This window comes from Muntiacus reevesi, chromosome 3 (genome assembly GCF_963930625.1).
Source record: "Muntiacus reevesi chromosome 3, mMunRee1.1, whole genome shotgun sequence".
NCBI classification, from domain to species: Eukaryota; Metazoa; Chordata; class Mammalia; order Artiodactyla; family Cervidae; genus Muntiacus; species Muntiacus reevesi.
Genome location: NC_089251.1, coordinates 182095508 through 182116710, shown reverse-complemented (window position 1 = coordinate 182116710; position 21203 = coordinate 182095508). Strand labels below are relative to the sequence as shown.

At 42.7% G+C, this 21203-nt stretch overlaps 1 protein-coding gene across 1 annotated transcript; it reads left to right on the top strand.

Annotated features, from left to right (window-relative positions):
* The first annotated feature begins 5010 nt into the window (after nt 1–5010).
* On the top strand, nt 5011–20078 carry ABRACL (ABRA C-terminal like). The gene is made up of 3 exons (XM_065931259.1): nt 5011–5277; nt 10623–10689; nt 19491–20078. Exons 2-3 carry the CDS (start codon nt 10629–10631, stop codon nt 19673–19675), a joined length of 246 nt encoding a protein of 81 aa, XP_065787331.1. The 5' UTR covers nt 5011–5277; nt 10623–10628; the 3' UTR covers nt 19676–20078.
* The last annotated feature ends 1125 nt before the right edge of the window (nt 20079–21203 follow it).

The window sequence follows — 21203 nt, the reverse complement described above, 5'->3', positions numbered from 1 at the left end:
CCACCCTGAGGAGCTCACTTCTTGCTGATCTCCAGCCACCTAGAGCCACTTACTGTCCCTTACTGGGACTGGCATCAATGCCAAGTGCTGTGGAGAGCTGCAGGACAATGAGAACTGGGGACAGGTAATTGTGTCTGCCAACTGAGAGTCATTAGTGACCTTAGACTAAAGAGGCACTTTCAGCCAAAAGGTAAAGGCAAAGGCCATGTAATAGGTAGTAAAATAAACAGTGAGTGGTGAGGGCTAGAAGCGGCAAATCTAAAGTGTTCTTTGAAAAAAAATGTGTCCTGACAAAGAGAAAACGGAAGTTCAAGCAAGCAGTAGGTTTGAGGGAGGCAGTCGTGAATAAAGCGGAGGATTTATCAGGACTGTAGAAAGACACAAACGCTCCAACAGAGGTCTGAGAAAAATGAAATCCTCTGTTGCTACTTCTAGGGACATTTGCATTTTGGGAAGGGACTTTTCCAACCCGCAGACAAGTTTCATTTGGCCTGGTCAGTGTGCTGAAAGCATTTAAATGAAGTGCCTTATTTCTGAAAAATGGGAACTTTGTAAATTTTTAAAAATACAGGTTTCTATCTTCTCTTGAAAAATTGTAAGAGTTAGCAACATTGGGTGAATATCCCCCCAGCGGTCATTTATATGATTTATATTCTTTGTCTTTCGCTAAAGGCATTTGAACTTGCAGTGTCTATATTAAAGTCATCTATATTGATTGGAGGGCTTCCCAGGTGGTATCCTCGTGGTAAAGAACCTGTCTGCCAATGCAGGAAACATAAGAGATGTGGATTTGATCCCTGGGTTCAGAAGAACCCCTGGAGGAGCGCATGGCAACCCACTCCAGGATTCTTTGCCTAGAGAATCCCCATGGACGGAGAAGCCTGGCTGGCCAGGGTCCATAGGGCTATATAGCTGTATAGACGCAACTGACCTGATATACTTTAAGAAGGGCTCTGCTTCTTAAAGGGGCGGCAGGTGATTCTAATGTGTAGCCTGAGTAACTCCTATTGTCAAGCTTTGTGGCACTAACCCCTTCCACTCCAGGCCTTGTGTCACCCCTGGACAAGAGCTGGCTATTTGGCTTACAAAGTGTATTTTTTAGTGCCTACTTTGACACCCGACTATTCTGTGATCATCACAGCTGCCTGCCTGGCTGCTCTTTGCATGTAGCATTTAGCACCTCGTGACTGAGTTCAATAATCTTGAATTTTAACTCTCAGTTGCAAAGCTAACCACTTGATCCAGGCTCACTAAAGGATAACACAGCCTCCCTTTACTGGAACTGCAACAGAGACTCAGGAAAAGCAAAGTGGAAGAATTGAAAACCAAATGAAACAAATCTACAAAGGCTAAAAATGAAATATGGGTAGGGTGACCCACTGTCCTAAATTGACTGGACAGTCCTAGGTTTAACTTTTTTGGTGAATCATTTTGGATAAGAATTTAGATTTCTTGCCAGAAAAGTAGGGGGCCTAGAAACAGGTGGTTTGTAAATTTTTCCGTTCGTGAGTTGGAGGGGGAGAAATCCCAAAACTAAATAATAGTTTTATCTTATTAAAATTCTTAATAATTTCCAGATTGTGTTGATACTTTCTTAACCTCCTCTAACAACTCTGTCCAAAAGAACTTTCTGGGAAAATAGAATTGTTCTGTGCTATCCAATACAGGTAGTTATTAACCATTTGTGGCAGTTGAGCGTTTGAATTGAGGCTACCTTGACTAAGGATCTGAAGTTTTAACATTATTTCATTTCAATTAATTTAAATGTAAATGAAAATATCTGTAGGAATTTAGTAGTTAGTTACTGTACAAGGCTTGTTTTTATTGTACGGCAGAGTTGCTATCATTTATGGTAGACATATCATGGGGTGATTCATCTCCTACACTTCCTTTGTAGAGAAACAGCAACCCTATATATTGGATTTAGCAGATTTAACTGGACGTGGGGGAACGTGGGGCAGTGGGGAGGGGAGGGCTGTTGGAGAGAGGGTTGGGGCAGAGAAATAGTAATTGATCCAAACTGGGCCAATTAGATTTTTTCTTTCAAGAGTCTGAAATTGAGATACTGAAAGTCTGTATCCATTTGGTAATGTAAACTGAGCAAGCAGGGTTGACACAGACACTGTGCCATGGAGTCTTAACTCCATGTTAGGACTAATCCTCACCTAACAGGTGCAATCATAAGTTATGCTCCGGTGGAGATTAGAAACTCTGTAATGTAGGTGGGGTTGAGGGAGGAAGAGTGGGGGATGGAGAAGGGAAAGAGGGAAGAAATTCCTTCTAATGAGTGATGGACATAATACCCGAGCTTTGTTGTACTCCATTGTTTTTAATTTGGATGTTGAAGGGGGGGTGGGGAAGAAAGATATGGAGGAATGGTGAATAAAAAAATAACAAAAATATCTTAATGTAAGTTCTAGAAATAATGGTGACATATATTCTCTAATAAGCCAGTTTATAAAAGTCCTGTTTTTCAACTGACAAACAATGGTTCTCTTTCACATGGAAGTTTGTTCTCTTTGATGACTCTTTGGGAAAGAGACATATATCTTAGCCCATAATGGTTTTCAATAAATATGTTTGATGAATGAATAAATGAATGAGCAATGGGAAATGCAGCATCTTCCCAGTCATATCAACACTTGTGCAACAGTTTGGTTTTTTTTTTTCAGCCAAAGCATCTTCATTTGTTCTCTGGTTGGTTGGTTTGTTTTTAATTTATTTTTATTTTTGCTGTGCTGGGTCTCCATTGCTTTGCGAGGGCTTTTCTTTAGTTGCAGAGAGTGGGGGCTACTCTCCAGTTGCAGTGGGCAGGCTTGTCATCACGTGGCTCCTCCTAGGAGCTCAGGCTCTAGGGCACAGACTCAATAGCTGTGGTGCGTGGGCTTAGCTGCTTCAAGGCATGTGGGATCTTCCCGGAGCAGGGATCCAACGTGCATCTCCTGCACTCAGATGCACTTGCAGGCAGATTCTTAACCACTGAACCACCAGGCAAGCCCCAGTTTGTTTATTATTGTTTATTAGTCTTGTCCTTGCATTGTTTATTTTTTAAAAAAATTGAAATATAATTCACCATAAAATTCGTCCTTTCAAAGGGTACAAATCAGTGGGTTTTGGTGTATTCAAATGACCATGTGATCTTCATTAGTATCTAACTCCAGAGTATTTTTCATTGTTAAAAAGGAAACCCATAACCATCAGCCCTATTTTCTTCTTCCCAAAATAACTTTTCTTGAATTGTAATTCTTTACAGATTAACATGAGGTTTATGTTACACTTAGTGTAACATATATACAAAGTATTTTTTAAACAGTGAATCCATTTTTATAGTAGCAGGGATTTTATTTGCTTAAAGTAATCTATTTCTGTCTCTCTTTCCCACCCCACCCATTGGCAGAGTACTGTGAAACACTACTTACTTGTAAACAAGTAGCACATACAAATTGATTATTCATTTCACTGGATATTATCCAAATGAAGAACTGCCACAAACCAAAGGAGCTAGGTGCTGCCCCGAGAGTTGCTAAATATGCTCTTTTCTTGAATTATACTTTTTGCATTATATAGACTGAAAAATACAAACTATTTCTTCTCAGCTTGTTTTAGTAAGGAAAATATAGTCCTCCAAAGGATTTTGGAGTCACCTTAAACTTTACGTGACATGAGAGACCCTGATCAATCAGAGCTTTGTTGAGAGTAATCTTTCGGTGGTACAGAGACTCATTCAAAGTCACACCCGAAGTGACAGGTGTTTACTCTGACAGGCTAACTAGGACGCTCTTTAGGAAGGGACTGAATACAATGCAGCCACAGAGACCTGGATACTCATATTATCCTCCGGAGCAGGTCTTCGTTGTTTTTAATATATCACTGGGTCTCAGCTTCCCTTAGAGGCACTTCTACCACTTCCACTCATACTCACCTTCGACTTCATCTTCAGTTTTTGCTTACTCCAGTATTTTGCTTTGTCAGGCCCATTTTCCCTATTTCTGCCTCAAGCCCTCTCAGCTTCAGCCTTCCTGTCAGATAGCTCATTCTCTGTATTCATTCTCCCTTTTCAGTTTCCAGCGGAGAATCTGATTGGCTTATCTAATGATCCAGAGTTCTGGTTTGTGAGGACTGTTTGTTCCAGGTCACCTCCTAGGGTGATGGCCAGTTTATGGACTGTGTCTTTTGCATCACATGACCACTCTTAATCCAATCAGCTAAAGCAGTTGGGGGGGAACTTTGGGGGCAATTATTTGTGCAACCTTTGTCCTAGGAATAGTTCGGGTCAGTTCTCTTGGCAGAGGCTTGGTTTCCTTTTTGAAAAGATACCAGGTAGAGCAAACATCACACACACACACGCACACACACACTCAGAGATTAAAATAAGTTACTATAATAAAGGATGTATGAATAAAATGATTGAATTATGCAGTTACATGTAGGAAATACTGAATAAAGAGGGGAAGAAATCTACACTGACCCAGGGCCAAGAATTATAATAGCTTTATCCAAGTAAAGTTTCTTTGCAGTAAAGCAGTTTTCAAAACTGCATTTTCCTTCGCAAATCAGACCACCCTGCTGTCATATCTGTAGCTATCTGAAAGCCCCCTGCCCTGGGTTTAAGTTCCGCGCAGTGGTAAGGAATCTGCCTGCCAATGCAGGAGCCACAGGAAACACCACTTCTGTCCCTGGCTCTAGAAGATCCTCTGGAGAAGGGCATGGCAACCCACCCCAGTATTCTTGCCTGGCAAACTCCCTAGACAGAGGATCCTGGCGGGCTACAGTCCGTGAGCGCCAGGCGTCAGACCGACTAAGCGCGCAAGCAAAGGAGATCTCAGCATTCTGCACGTTGGGGGAGCTTTTTTTCTTGCGTTCGGGGAGAGATCCTGGCAGGAAGTCAATTTCCAGGAAAAGATGCGGGGGTTGCAGCTCCTTGGCTCCGAGTGGCGCGGGGCAAAGGTGGCGGTAATTGGAGCTCTGGCTGCATTTTCCTAGAAGCCTCCAGCGCTCCGCCACCTGTGCGGAGTCTGCCCCCTCGTCGGCGTCTGCGCTCCAGAGTTTCCTCCTCCTAGCTTGGTCCCCGGGAGTGTGGGCGGCCCCATTCCTGAGCGCTGAAACTCTGCCCCCCTCCCCCCGCTCGCCCTCCGCCTGCGGCACACCAACGAGCCTTTCTCTTTGCCTCACTCACTTCCTTCCTCCGCTTCTTCCTCCCCAGTGCGTGGAAGAAGGCAACCAGCCCGCACCGACGCTGCCCCAGTTTTCTCGGAAAAAAACAGGAGGTAGAGATAGGTGAGTGATCGCCCTGGGAAGTGGCATGCAGGTAGAAAGGATGGACTGGGGTAGCCGGGGGAGGTCAAACAGCCGGAGGAGGGGATCGCGGGCTGAGGTTGGAGAGCCAGGACGGGGAAGAAAGGGGGCTAAGGCGCCTGGAGGGTGTAACTGGCATTGGGCTGAGCCGGGTGCTGGGGACCGCGTGGGCGCGCCCCCGCGCCCCCCCACCTCTCGGGCAGACTTCCGTACTCGGCTCACGTGACATTTTGCCGGTCCGGGGGCGGACGGGGCAGGGAGATCAGCAGCATTTATAGACATTTTTTTTCCCCTTTTTTTCTTTCTTTCTTTCTTTTTTTTTTAACCGCGGAGCAACTTGCAGGCTTTGCACTTGGAGAGCCAGTTCCACGGAACTGAGCGGGAACAGACCGGCAGCGAGGGGCCAGGCTCCCCCCGAGGAATTCTGTGGCTTCAGGGCAGTGGGCTTTGCGGGCGCGGGCGGCGGGTGAGATCTGAACGCTCCCGGTTCTGTGTACCGGGTAGGGGGTAGTGAGAGGACAGTAGCGACTCGGGGAGTCCCAAGCCGGGTCCGTCTGCGTCGCTGGGTTTGGGCACCGGCTCTCGAGGCGCGCCTGGGGCGCGCCGATCGCCGGGGAGCGCGGGCCTCGCGGAGACAAAGGCTTCCGGGATGCGGATGCTGCGCTTCCCGGGGAGTCCGCCCGGACCCCGCTGCGCACCCCGGAGCGGGGGTCGAGCCTTGCGCTCCCTAGCTCTGCAGCGGTGCGGGAGATGACCGCCTGATGGCTTGCGGGGACAGGGTCTCGGGACCCCTTCCGGGCCAGCTCCCAACTCGGCTCGGGGATGACCAAATATGGAGTGTGTGCGCGCCTGCGAGGAGGCGGGAAGGAACCCAGTCATTCTTTGACCTGCACCAGCTGCTCGTCGGGGATTTTGAAGAAGGGCTGGGAAAGAGTGGTCCGCCCTAGTGAGGACAGGTGGCTCCCGATTTCCAGATGTCCGCACTCAAGTAGGCTTATTCCTTGACTTTAGAAAATCTCCAGGTATTGCCTCCAAACTTTAGAAAACAAACCAACCAAAATAAAAAAACCAAAAAAACTGTTAAATGAGGGTCCTTAAATATATCTTCAAGTGCCTACTGAATGTGGAGCATTTCGGCATATGGCCCAGTCCGCCCACGTTCCTCTTTCCTTGTGGTTCCCACGCACAGTGCCTAATTGGTTTCTGTCGCAATGAGAGGGCTCAGCTAGCATCTGCCATCCCCTTCCCCTTCCCCTCCCATTGAGCCGGCTCTTTCTTTCCCTTAGACTTGCTTTGCCCGTGGCCTCTCATTGTGCTTGATCTTGCTGCTTGCACCAGCCCCAGGCTTCTGTCCTCATAAAAAAAATGTCGTGGACCTTCCGAGGTTGGTGCATCAGAGTATTTTATGCTCCTTTGTCCTCATTAAATATCAAAGAAATAAACCATGCCAGGTTATGTAGGCTAGCAATAGTTTTTAAGCGTGTCATTTTCCTACTCAAAAGGATCAGTGCAGGGAGTCTTTTTTGCTTTTTAAGGGTTTTGTGTTAGTAAGTACTCAAATATTTCACACCAATACAACTTACTGTTACATTTAGTTCTTTTTGCATAATAACCAGCCCCACCCCAAAGCAGCAGAAGAGGCAGAAGGATGAAGTAGAAACAGCATTTAATTGTGGGAAACCCCTCTGAGTCAGTTTCATCATCCATAAAATAGGGATAAATAATACTTTGCAAGGGTCTTAGAATGAACACAGATAAGAAGGCCAGGTGTAATTAATTATAAGGAAATTCTGGTTGTCTTCCCTTCAAAGATGAACATGCATTTGCTTGATGTGATGCATATATTCACACTACTTAAGAGTGTGATTTCCTTTTTGAGTCTCATTATTAAAGGAGAACTATGACTGGTGTGGATGGTGGTGGGTGGAAGGAATGGAAAATGATGTTAAAGAGATGAATATTCTGGGTGGGAGGAAATCAAAGCCTCTGAGAACTAGAGGACTGTAATCCCCTTGGACATTTCCCTTTCCCTTTTGTCCAATGTAGGCCGATTTCCTCATCAACCCTCACAGATCCTACTACTTCTGCAAACTTTATTCACCATTAGACAGTTTTGATTATTAGAGAAATTTTTTCTCTTATGGCTTCCAAATCTGCCTTTCTGTTTACCTGTCTATTCTACCCAATATGGTAATGCAAACAAGACTATTCACATGAGTACATAATGGAGTTTTATTTTTTTTTAAAGCAGCAGGTCTCTAGGGTCTCTAGGCTAACTTTAAAAGTCAAGATTCTTTAGAGTGCAGGTGACAGAAACTCAAACCAGCATAAGCAAAACCACAGAAGATTGATTAGTTCATGTACCAGGAAAATCCAAGATCATATACAGGCTCAATCACTGATGCACGGTTGACTTTTTTTGTGTGCTGGATTTATTCCTGGCAGGCTCTCTTCACATGGTAGCCGTTTATATACTGGCCGGCCATAAACTTAGAGCCCAGTAGGAGAGTGTTGTTTTACTAGTAGTCAATTCCTGGGCCGATCCCATTGTTCAAGTTGGGATCACCTATCCTATGCTCCAAACCAATTACTCTTTGAACCATTCCTGGAGTCCAGAATGAGGCTCCACCCTAAATGAGATGAGATAAGAACAAGGAAAGAATGGCTCTATCAAAAAAAAAAAAAAAAATTGGACTGCGGGTGCCAGAAGGTAGAAAGGGTGCTGAGCAGGGGAAAATGACAGCTATTCACCACACTGACATTAACAGGTTTTTTCCCTACCGCTAGTCTCATGGCTTGTCTTTCAGTTGTGTCCTCGGTTATGTTTTAGCGTCTCTCTAAAACTGTATTTTGAATTGAATATAATGTTATAATTTCACCAATAAATATAAAGTTCACGCATTTGGACACTAATTTTTGATACTGGGTTTTATGTAGCTGCATTAACCTAAGATGTTGCATCTTGTTGCAGTGTTGTTTTTTAGTCGCTAAATCCTGTCCAACTCTTTTGGGACCCCATGGACTGTAGCCCTTCAGGCTCCCCTGTCCATAGAATTTTCCAGGCAAGAACACTGGAATGAGTGTTTGCCATTTTCTATTTCAGGGATCTTCCCTACCTGGGGATCAAACCCGAGTCTCTTGCATCTCCTGCATTGGCAGGCGGATTCTTTACACTGAGCCGCCAGGGAAGCCCATCTTGTTGCAATATAAGCTTCTTAAATTATAAGATTTACACAAAAGTGTAGCAGATGGTAGAGTGCTCTTAGTTATTAACTATTAGAAATCTGGGGTCCTGATCAATATAATTTAAACATAGATGTCATTCTTGTTTTTTAAAAGCTACCAAAAATTAGTTATGATCTGTCTGAATAAAATTATTTCTTCCAAATCATCACCCCAAAGTAAACCATTCAGGCCATCCTACTCTTTTCACCCCTTATTTAATTTGGAAAACTTAAAACAGACTGCACTGATGCCTCTTTTGCCCATGCTTTTCACCCTCATATTGCTGTTTCCAGTGTAAATTATTTCCTTCTTATAGAAACTCATTCTTCTCCTTTCTCGCTTTACTTCTTCGCTCCAACAGAGTTGGGTTTCTCTCCTTCAGCTCTCCCTGTGGCTTCCCTGTTTCTTGCTGGTATCTTTCTCCTCCCACTTTCTGTAACTGTGTGCCAGGCCCCCTTTAGGCTTCCTTTTCTGTCTCTTGAGTCCACTTCCTCCCCCTTAGAGCTCCTCTCTGTGCCTCACTGAAATTAACAGCTCCCTGTCAATAACCCCCACAGGTGTGTTTTCATCCCCTCTCACGCCTTTGCTCATTTTTCTGTTTGCCAGCCAATTATTTGTTGAGGTTCTACTCTTGGTGCCAGAAGGGGTCCCGCAGTAGCAGAACGGTCAGATCCCCACAGAGAGGAGCTCACTGTCTAGTGATAAAAGGCAAAGTGAAAGAAAGTGAAGTCACTCAGTCGTGTCCGACTCTTTGCAACCTCGTGGACTGTAGCCTACCACGCTCCTCCATCCATGGGATTTTCCAGGCAAGAGTACTGGAGTGGGGTGCCATTTCCTTCTGCAGAGGATCTTCCCGACCCAGGGATCAAACCCGGGTCTCCCACATTGTAGGCAGACGCCTTACCGTCTGAGCCACCAGGGAAGTACCTGATAAAAGACAAGAAGCTGGTCATTCCAATGAAGTGAAATGAAGAGGATGCGCATTACTTGGGAACACACACGGGGGGCACTCCTACTCCGGGGTGTCAGGGAGGGCTTCCTGGAGGAAGTTGTATCTCAGTTGGGACTGGACAAGTGGAAGTTAACTCCAAGAAAGAGGAATAGTCAGAGTTGGGCTGAAGAAGCAGCAGTACCTGTGAAGGCTGGACGTAAGAGATGAGGGGACATTTGAGGAATGAAAAGAAGCGCCGTGTAGCTGCAACCTGGCATTCAAGGGCATAGATGTGAGGTGGCTGGAATGATGAGTGCAAACCCAGCCAATGGAGGACCTCATGGGCCAAGGGACCTCGCCCAGCTGCTGTGCTAACCCTGAACTCCTTCCTCATCCAAAGATGAATGGTGTTCACCACAGGCTCTCCATTGCAGTCAGATTGCATTACGAACTGTTGAGGGAAGAGCATGAGTATTTGTGACCCGGAAGTCATCATTGCCCTGACCTCATGGTACTAAAATTGCACTTGTAGGGTTCCGCCTGGACCGCCTTTTCGTCTCGGGGCCCCTAGAGGGGAGGGGTGGTGTTGGTTTCTCCGGTTTATCCTGGTGCCTCCAGCTCCTAGTTTAGGGCTTGCCCCAGGCATGCTGCGGTTTCTCCTTGTTTCTGTGTTTTTTCCAACTACTTACCTGGTCCACTCTTCCCCCAGGAACCTCCCTGAAACCTGTGGCTTTCTCCTTCAAGCTCCCTTAATGCCTTGGAGCCACTGCTCAAAGAGAGCTTGTCCCATTGCTAGTCATGCCAGGCCTTTCTCTGCTTCTGGATGATGAGATCCCTGAGGGTGGGTCTTGTGTCACTCACCATTCTGTTTTTGGTGCCAGGCAGAGCCTGGGTTTGGAGTTAATAGTGGGTGCAAGGAGAATGGCTCCATTCTCCCAGTAGACTGCATGGAGTAAGAGTGGGACCGCCCACCAGGGCACTTAGAAAGATGGGGGAAATGGAGGTACTCTACCTGGGGGAGATACATCACACACGTGTTTTTAGGAAGAGGGACATGGTAAATTAATAGTGACAAATGCTGCATGAAAAAAACCAAGGGCCCTTGGATTTGGCAAGATATGCTTAATGGAATGTAGAAACTAATAATACAGATTTTTTTTTTCTCCCTCAGGCAGCAATGAATGTGGATCATGAAGTTAAACTCTTAGTGGAGGAAATTCATCGTCTTGGTTCAAAAAGTAAGTATTATATGATAGATACGGTGTTTCTTCTGCGTTTGCTTTAGAGCAAGGACTAACTCTTTGGGTGCTGTGCTGTCGCTTCCGTCATGTCCTACTCTTTGGGGCTCCATGGATCGTAGCCCACCAGGCTACTCTTTTCGTGGGATTCTGCAGGCAAGAATACTGGAGTGGGTTGCCATTTCCTTCTCCAAACTCTTGGTAGAAGCCTTAAAGTTTTGGCAGCTGTCAGCTAACTGCTCTCAGCCCTGAAGTAATTTCTGGAGACACAGAGCTATTGGGGTATTGTGATTCTTATACAAAGAATGGTCGAGTTATTATCCTTTGAATGGAAGGAAAATCACTGTACATCTGTAACCTAGCTGCACTGAAATCTTGTCATTGAATCTTCTTCGAATTTTTGTCATACTATTAAAATTCTTTTTTTTTTTCTGCTTTACCCTGCCACCATTTTGAAAATTGCCAAATGACTAGGGACTCGTTGAAATTGCAATACATTGTCTTTATTTTCTTCAAACTTTTGAATTTTGTATAATCAGGTATTTATGTATATGTAACTAAAAGAACCCATCCTTTGGGTAGTTTTTTTAAAAAGTCCGCTTTTCCCTCAGCAGCATATAAGCAGCTACCATGAAGTTTGAGACATGTAAAATGGGGAGTATTAGTGCCCTTTTCCTAAATTGTAATGAAAACAACTCTTATGCTTGTAACTATAAGTATTAATATTTTGTACATCTCAGACCAGACATGTAATAGTTTGGGGAGCATTTTAAAAATTGTAAGAGCAATAGATGCATTCAGCAACAACTGGGATAATGGACCCGAAAGTTTTAAAATTGTATCATGTAAGTGAAAAACAACTTTAAGAAGTACCTTATAAGAGTTGTCCTGTCATTTTAGCCTTGTTTTTTTCACACTGGAGGATAATTGCTTTACAATGTTATATCACCATTATAGCTTGATTTTCTTACATATAGCTGTGATTACTTATGAATCACAAATCATTTGAAATAACAAGAGGTAGTCTGAAAATCCATTGTCATTATTATCAAACATCCCCTGTAGTTTTCTTTTGCTTATGTAACATTACTACAAACTTTGTGACATGAAACAGCAAATGTAATATTTTTCATTAAGGATATGTTGAAGTATAGTTAATTTAAAACATTGTCTTAGTTTCTGCTATGCTCCAAAGTGATTCAGTTACACATGTGTATGTACTCTTCTCCATTAGAGTTGGTCACAGGATGTTGAGTGTAGTTCTCTGTGCTATAGAGTAGGACCTTTCTGTTGATCCATTCTGTGTATAATAGTTGGCGTCTACCAACCACAAACTCAAACCCTCACACCACCTCCTTCTTGGCAGCCACAAGTCTGTTCTCTTTGTGAGTCTGTTTCTGTTTCATAAGTAAGTTCATTTGTGTCATATTTTAGAATCCACATGTTCGTGATATCACGTGGTATTTGTCTTTCTCTTTCTGACTTCCTTCACTTGGTATGATCATCTCTAGGTCCTGCCATGTTGCTGCAAATGGTATTTTTTCATTCCTCTTTGTGGCTGAGTAGTATTCCATTGTATGTATGTACCACAGTTTCTTGTAAATAGTGTTATTGTGATCATAGGGGTGCATGTATCTTTTTGAATTATAGTTTCGTCCACATTTAATATCTTAATGGTTATGTAGGTTGGGAGTCTGCCTCAATCTGTTTGGGCTGCTGTAACAAAATACTCCAGACTGTGTGGCTTATAAACAGCAGAAATGTTATTGCTCATAGTTCTGAAGGCTGCAGGTCCGAGATCACTGTGCCAACATGGTCAACTTGGAGTCCTCTAGGTCTCAGGCTTCTTGTATCTTTTCATGGTGAAAGGGACTAGGAATCTCTTTGTAGCCTTTTTATCTATTATTAGTCTGTCTATCTATTATTGTGGTAACACTCATTTATAAGACCTTTACGTTTCATAGAGAATAATATTGAGTTGACAAAAAAGATCATTCAGGTTTTTCTGTTATATCGTATGGAAAGACTCAAATGAACTTACTGGCCACCTCAATACTTAGCACTTCAAAATAAGCTGGTTTACAAACTAGATGACTGTAAGGTAATTATCTTAACTTGTATAAGGAAGAAAATATTTTGAACACTGTAACTTCACCAGGCCTCCTTGACTTACCTATTTCTGGTAATAGATGAATTATTGAGTTGGAAAGCATCTATGGAGATACGTTATCTATTGACAGATTAAGGTTAATTATTTATGTTATATCTGGAATAATGTTGGCTAATCTAAACTATGAATTTGATGACTATATTGATGAATTTAGTTTTTTCTGTTTCTTTTAAAATAAAGTTCTTTAAACCCTTTCATTTTTTATCCTATCACTTCAGTTCAGTTCAGTCACTCAGTTGTGTCTGACTCTTTGCAACCCCATGGACTGCAGCACACCAGGTTTCCCTGTCTATCACCAACTCCTGGAGCTTGCTTAAACTCATGTCCATTGAATTGGTGATGCCATCCAACCATCTCATCTTCTGTTGTCCTCTTCTCCTCCCACCTTCAATCTTTCCCGGCATCAGGGTCTTTTCCAGTGAGTCAGTTCTTCGTCAGGTGGCCAAAATATTGGAGTTTCAGCTTCAGCATCAGTCCTTCCAATGAATATTCAGGACTGATTTCCTTTAGGATGGACTGGTTGGATCTCCTTGCAGTCCAAGGGGCTCTCAAAAATCTCCTCCAACACTACAGTTCAAAAGCATCAATTCTTGGGTGCTCAGTTTCTTTATAGTTCAACTCTCACATCCACACATGACTACTGGAGAAACCATAGCTTTGACTAGACGGACCTTTGTTGGCAAAGTAGTGTCTCTGCTTTTTAATATGCTGTCTGCTGCTGCTGCTGCTGCGTCGCTTCAGTAGTGTCCAACTCCTAGTGACCCCATGGACTGCAGCCTACCAGAATCCTCCATCCATGGGATTTTCCAGGCAAGAGTACTGGAATGGGTTGCCATTGCCTTCTCCGAATATGCTGTCTAGGTTGGTCATAACTTTTTTCCCAAGGAGTAAGTGTCTTTTAATTTCATGGCTGTAGTCACCATCTACAGTGATTTTGGAGCCCCCCAAAATAAAGTCTCTCACTGTTTCCATTGTTTCCCCATCTATTTGCCATGAACTGATGGGACCAGATGCCATGATCTTAGTTTTCTGAGTGTTGAGTTTTAAGCCAACTTTCTCACTCTCCCTTTTCACTTTCATCAAGAGGCTCTTTAGTTCTTCACTTTCTGCCATAAGGGTGGTGTCATCTGCATATCTGAGGTTATTGATATTTTTCCCGGAAATCTTGATTCCAGCTTGTGCTTTATCCAGTCCAGCATTTCTCATGATGTACTCTGTATGTAAGTTAAATAAGTAGGATGACAATATACAGCCTTGACATACTCCTTTCCCAATTTGGAACCAGTCTGTTGTTCCATGTCCAGTTCTAACTCTTGCTTCTTGACCTACATACAGATTTCTCAGGAGGAAGGTCAGGTGGTCTGGTATTCCCATCTCTTTCAGAATTTTCCACAGTTTATTGTGATCCACACAGCCAAAGGCTTTGGCATAGTCAATAAAGCAGAAGTAGATGTTTTCCTGGAACTCTCTTGCTTTTTCGATGATCCAGCAGATGTTGGCAATTTGATCTCTGGTTCCTCTGCCTTTTCTAAAACCAGCTTGAACATCTGGAAGTTCACAGTTCACATATTGCTGAAGCCTGGCTTGGGGAATTTTGAGCATTACTTTACTGGCGTGTGAGATGAGTGCAATTGTGCGGTAGTTTGAACATTCTTTGGCATTGCCTTTCTTTGGGATTGGAATGAAAACTGACCTTTTCCAGTCCTGTGGCCACTGCTGAGTTTTCCAAATTGGCTGGCATATTGAGTGAAGCACTTTCACAGCATCATCTTTTAGTATTTGAAATAGCTCAACTGGAATTCCATCACCTCACCTAGCTTTGTTCGTAGGGATTCTTCCTAAGGCCCACTTGACTTCACATTCCAGGATGTCTGGTTCTAGGTGAGTGATCACACCATCGTGGTTATTTGGGTCATGAAGATCTTTTTTGTATAGTTCTTCTGTGTATTCTTGCCACCTCTTCTTAATATATATCTTCTGCTTCTGTTAGATCCATACCATTTCTGTCCTTTATTGTGCCTATCTTTGCATGGAATGTTCTCTTGGTATCTCTGATTTTCTTGATTTCTTATTTTTATCCTATAGAAAAGAGTTAAGTGGATAAAGATTATTTGGAAATTTAAATTCTTTAACAAATGTACCTTGAGTGCTGTCTTTTTGCTCAACTGCTGGAGATGGGAAAATAAACAAAAGCCCATCGCAGCCCTGTGGGCCTCTTTAGGTAGTGAGAAGACAGATAAATTGGAAGCATGTTTTGGGAGGTGATTAAGAGCGTATGCTCTGGAGTCAGACTCTGGGAGGAGTTCCACACATTCCTGCTGTGTGACCTTGGGCACATTTCTAAACTTCTCTGTGCCTTGGTTTCCTTATTTGTATAATGATTCTACTCTATTTCATTGAGTGTTGGAGACACATTTTTCACACCTTAAAATCTCTGAAATAAGGATTATTTTATGATACATGGTATGCTATCGTTAAATTGGCAGTTTAATTGGAACATGAAATAATGGTGCTTCTTACAATCAATGGTGTCTTATCTTTGACAAAATGGTTAAGTGAGTTTTAATGACTGTAAAACGCGTTGAACAGTTTTAGGAACATACTGAGTACTCAATAAATGGTAGCTTTCATTACTCTAATTGATGGTGAATGCTTTGATTGATATACATTCCATTTTTTAAGAAGTGCTATTAACTTGACTAAAGCAATCACAGAGTACTTCTCAGAGAAGGTGACATTTGAATCCTTTTTTTGTTTGTTTCTTTGAGTCCATTTTTGAAGAAAAAATAATTTAGCTAGAAAAGAGGATTTGGGATGCCAGGTAGATGGCCCAACATGGACAGAGTTACCCGGGGAGGTGATTCTTACCACCCTGGATTACAGCAGGTTGCTCATTTTGACTGAATCACAAGATGCATGGAATGAGAAGGCAGGAGTCCAGGTGAGAGGTGAGGCAAGGGCCAGAGGATGAAGGATCGTATTCACTCTCTCTTAAAGGTGCTAGGGAGCCACTGAAAGATTGAAGTAGAAGAATATCAGTTAAGCTTGTATCATACAAAGTTTCTTCCACATTTTAAATTCTGTATGAATGTGGAGGATATAGTGAGGGTAAAAATAGAGAAGGGGAGACTTGTAAGGAGCCTGGCAATTAGTCACGTGAGAATCAATTTGGGCCTGAACCAAGGAATTAATTGTCCATGGAGAGGGAAGGCTAGAGCAACAGAAGATACAAGGAAGGTGGCATTGCTCAGACATTTGTCAGATTGAGGAGTTAGTGGGCACGAGAACCCCAAGATTACAGCAGGGTTTCTGCCTTTGGTAGCTTTAAAACATTTAACCTAAATTGAGAATTTACCATAGACTGGGCATGCTATAAAAGACTTTACCTACATTCTATGTTTTAATCCTTGTAACAACTCCGAGAGGGATATTTTTACCCTCATTTGATGGATGAAGTAACTGCAGCTCAGAGAGCTTGAAGGACCAGCCAGGTTACCCAGCCGCTGCACTGACTCCTGTGATCAGTGAAAAGTTTTCATTGCCAATAAAGGGTCGTGCTGTTGGAAGTGAAAACATCAAACAGGTACCTCTTGGCTTTCCAGGCCAAGCATGGTCAGACTCCCTATTTCCCATTACCAACTTATTTCCTTCTTCTTCTCTTAGATGGTTTACTTGAGGTGAGTAAATTAGTCACTGTTCCCCTAGACACTTAACTTCTTTCACCTGTGCTTATGGCTTGGCATATTCTCCCATTTCTTTCACTCATAATTGAACCAGTGATCCCCGATCTAGTGCTTAGCATGGGCTAGACTCTGTGCTCTATGCTTCAGAGCTGTGTCCCCAGCCATACACTGTGGGAGGTATCAAGATCCCCATTATACAGATGAGGAAACAGGCTTAGGGAATTTATGCAGATTACCCAGGCCAAGCAGCTAGCAGATGGCCAAAATTTCAGCTGAGGACTGTCAGGGTTTTTGTTTGTTTGTTTGGTTGGTTTTTAAAGCTCTGTATTATACTCCCCTTAAAGTCTGGTGGCTCAGAGGGTAAAGCATCTGCCTGCAGTGTGGGAGACCCGGGTTCGACCCCTGGGTCGGGAAGCTCCCCTGGAGAAGAAAATGGCCCCCCACTCCAGTATTCTTGCCTGGAGAATCCCATGGCTGGAGGAGCCTGGTAGGCCACAGTCCACGGGGTTGCAAAGAGTTGGACACGACTGAGTGACTTCACTTTCTTTACTTTCTTTAAAGTCCAGACCAAAAAAAAAAAAAAAAAAGTCCAGACCAGTCATGAAATCTTCCTTCCTGCTCTAGCCCAGAGTCATCTTGGTCTCGATAAACAATCATGTACCTCTTTGTCCTGTTGCTCTACCTACTGTGCATATGGTTATTTCCTCATGGGAGGGGAAATCATTTCTTTGCTAGCTAGAAAGTGATTCTGTCATTCCTTCTCTCTGCCTCTAGTGCCCCGCACAGCCGCATGCTGTAAGCTCTAGCAGGGGAGCACCAGAACCCAAGAACCCTTCCCGCTGTGATGGCCTTCTCCTTCACAGGGGATACAGCTTTGGGAGGGAAGAATTTGGAGCATTGCAGTAGGATGGGGTGAAATGTTCAGCCAGGTAGATCGAAGGATTCAGCTAACATTGGGGAAGTGCCCTTGATTACTCTTATATTTGAGACTTCTTCTTATTGACTTCTAACCAAAGATCCACCTTTTGTTTACCTTAATTAAAAATAGACTTTATTTTTTAAGGGCAGTTATAGATTTACAATAAAATTGAGCAGAAGGTACTGAGATTTCCCGTATACCCTCTGCTCCCTCACATGCATAGTCTTCCCTGTTATTAACATCTTCCACCAGAGGGACGCCTTTGTTGCAGTTGATGCCCCTGCATCGTTGTTGTTGTTCAGTTGCTAAGCTGTGTCCGACTTTTTGTGCCCTCATGAATTGCAGCACACCAGGCTTCCCTGTTCTTCACCATCTCCTGGACTTTGTTCAAACTCATGTCCATTGAGTCAGTGATGCCATCCAACCATCTCATCCTCTGTCAACCCCTTCTCCTCTTGTCCTCAATATTTCCCAACATCAGGGTCTTTTCCAATAAGTCTGCCCCTAATAGCTCAGTTGGTAAAGAATCCGCCTGCAATGCAGGAGACCCCAGTTGGATTCCTGGGATGGGAAGATCCCCTGGAGAAGGGCTAGACTACCCACTCCAGTATTCTTGGACTTCTCTTGTGGCTCAGCTGGTAAAGAGTCTGCCTGCAATGTGGGAGACCTGGGTTCCATCCCTGGATTGGGAAGATCCCCTGGAGAAGAGAAAGGCTACCCAATCCAGTGTTCTGGCCTGGCGAATTCCATGGACTGTGTAGTCCGTGGGGTCCCAAAGAGTGGGATATGACTGTCGACTTTCACTTTTACTTTCTTCTCATCAGGTGGCCAAAGTATTGGAGCTTCAACTTCAGCGTCAGTCCTTCCAATGAATATTCAGGGTTGATTTCCTTTAGGTTTGACTGGTTTGATCTCTAGGATTGATCCTGCATTGACATATAATTATCACCCGGAGTCCATAATTCACATTACATTTCACTCTTGGTTTTGTACATTCTGTAGGTTTGAACTGAAGTGTAATGATGTCTCCATCATTATAATATCAGAGTGTCTTCATTGCTTTAAAAATTCTTTGTGCTCTGCCTGTTCACCCCTTCCCTATCCTAACCATTGAAAACCACTGATGTTTTTACTGTGTTTTCTCTTTTTCCATAGTTTTGCCTTTTCCAGAATAGCCCATAGTTGGAGTCATATAGCACATAGCTTTTTTTCAGATTGCTTTCTTTCATTTACTAATATGTATTTAAGGTTCCTCCAGGTTTTTCATGACTTGATAGCTCATTTCTTTTTAGTGTTTATTTTAATTTTTAGCATCTATGTTAAAAACTGGCCTTCAAACTAGATAATGTAGGGATTCTGGTAAATAAAGATTTCTTCATTTTTTGTGGTCACCACTCCTTTCCTGGGGTTTCTGAGCATGTTCAGAACACACTTAGAGAAATACTGCTCCTGATTTGGGGTTTCTCCTGTATTTGTTATTTTTACTGATTCAACAACTAACAGTTAGGAAATTGAAATTTAGAGACTTCCCTGGCAGTCCGGTTAAGACTGGCCTCCAGTGCAGGGTGTACCGGTTCAATCCCTGATGAGGGAGGGAGCTAAGATCCTACATGCCTTGAAGCCAAAGAACAAAATCATAAAACAGAAGCAATATTGGAACAGATTCAATAAAGATTTTAAAAATGGTCCACACCAAAAGAAAAAAAACCTTTAAAAAAAATAAAAATTTGGACAGAGAGGAATGGTCCTCCATATGAGCACTGTAACACATTCACTTTTTGTTAATATCTCTTTGTTCTCACTCTGTTGTTTGTACCGGTGATACTAAGGCTAGAATATATACTGCACATTGCATTTCCTCCATTCCTTTTTGAATCTGGCAAGAAGTAACACTGAATTTTTGACGGTTGACTGTTAACATTGTGATGTTGGTTAATCTCTAGTTGTTTATGAAAGATGATGTGTGTTTGCCATACGTGGTGGCAGTAAACAGACTTTGCATTGGCTAACAGTGTGTTTTCTCAATTAGATGCTGATGGAAAATTAAGTGTGAAATTTGGGGTTCTCTTCCAAGATGACAAGTGTGCCAACCTCTTTGAAGCACTGGTAGGGACTCTCAAAGCGGCAAAGCGAAGGAAGATTGTTACATACTCAGGAGAGCTCCTTTTGCAAGGTGTTCATGATGATGTTGACATTATATTGCTTCAAGATTAATGTGGTTTGCATAGCTCTGTTTATTGTATTTTGTTTGTTTCTGGTAAACTGGAATATTAAGTCAAAGGACAAACATACGAACCTGCTTAATGTATTTTTATAGAACTTTATAAACAAAAGGAGACTCATTTTAGAAGTCTGTCCTTTTTTCTATCTTGAAAACAAATTTGTGTATTACACTGTAAAATGAACAAAACGTATTATTTTTCTCAGGAATCTGGTTGGAAAATGTAAACAATGGGGCTTTTTTGGTGGGGGTACCAGGAATGTTTGTTTCATAAATTATTCATAGACAATTTCTACAGATATTGAACATTCTGTGAATTCAAGGAACACACTTGTAAGACTAGCTCCCACAAGGAATATAATGTTTATGTAATAAAAGCATATAACTCCCTTAAAATTGTCTTATTTTGTCATTTGAGATTTATGTACCTCACAAACTTGAGTTTTTGCATCAATATTAGGTAACTGCAGTAAAAGTTTTCTTAATTTGGAGAAATATTTTCTTAAAACTACAGAATTTAAAAAGTAGGGATGATTAGTGTTATGACTGGGCCCTGTTAAATATAATGATTTTGATGCCTATGACGTGCTTAACACTGGTAGGGGACATGCCTAAAAGATGTAACCCCAAAACTTCACTTTCTAACTGGGTTAGTCAGACCCACCTGAAGCAATACAGGAGTGTTTATGATTGCGTGTTGCAGCTTGTAGTACAGAACTGAAAATGATACAGAATCTCAGGGAGGATAGGATCAGTGAAAGGCCTTGTGGTTGGGAGAGGTATAGAGGAGGCAGAATTTGTAGGATTAGAGCTATAGATATTCAGAGGGGGAAAGATGGGATGGGTGAGGGTGGTGACCCAAGGGAAGGCAGAGGGACATGGATTATTAGCAAGGCATGATTTGTGAGAGGATATCAGAATTTACTGGCACTTCATAGTCACTTTTATTGAGCCTCTATTATGCTAATCCTCATATAACCCTGTGAGGTCGGTATTAATGTTACCTCCCATTTCATAGATGAGGTAAGAAAGACACATAAAAGTTAAGAGTTTGTTTAAGTTCACCTAGCCAGAAAGTGGGTAAGTCAGGGTTTTGAAATTTGACTCATCTAATTGGCAAGTCCAGAGATGGGATGGACTTCAGGCATGGCTGGCTCCAGGGACTCAAACACTGTGGTTTAAACACTTCCTTGCCATATTGGCTCTGATGCATTTTTTGGTTCTTTCTCATTCTCTTTCTACTGTAAATAGGTTCCTGCATATATTAATAGATTGCCTGCAGATAGGTGCAAATGCATCTACTCTTAGATTAGCAATACTAGTAGAGAATTATATATTATTAATCATATAATTATATACCATTAATTATATATAATTGATTCTAAATGTTAATTATGAATTTTAAGACAGGAACTCTGATTGATTGACTCCACTTGCAGCATAAGTTGACCCTTCTGACCAATAGCATTTGCCAGAGGGATGAGATATCTTGAATGTTCTGGGTCAGATGCTTGTTTCTGA

Excerpts from the sequence above, each read along its gene's own strand:
- ABRACL (XM_065931259.1), top strand. The coding sequence starts at position 10,629 with ATGAATGTGGATCATGAAGTTAAACTCTTAGTGGAGGAAATTCATCGT. Across the intron at positions 10,690-19,490 it reads TCATCGTCTTGGTTCAAAAA|ATGCTGATGGAAAATTAAGT; the intron begins GTAAGTATTATA and ends TTTCTCAATTAG.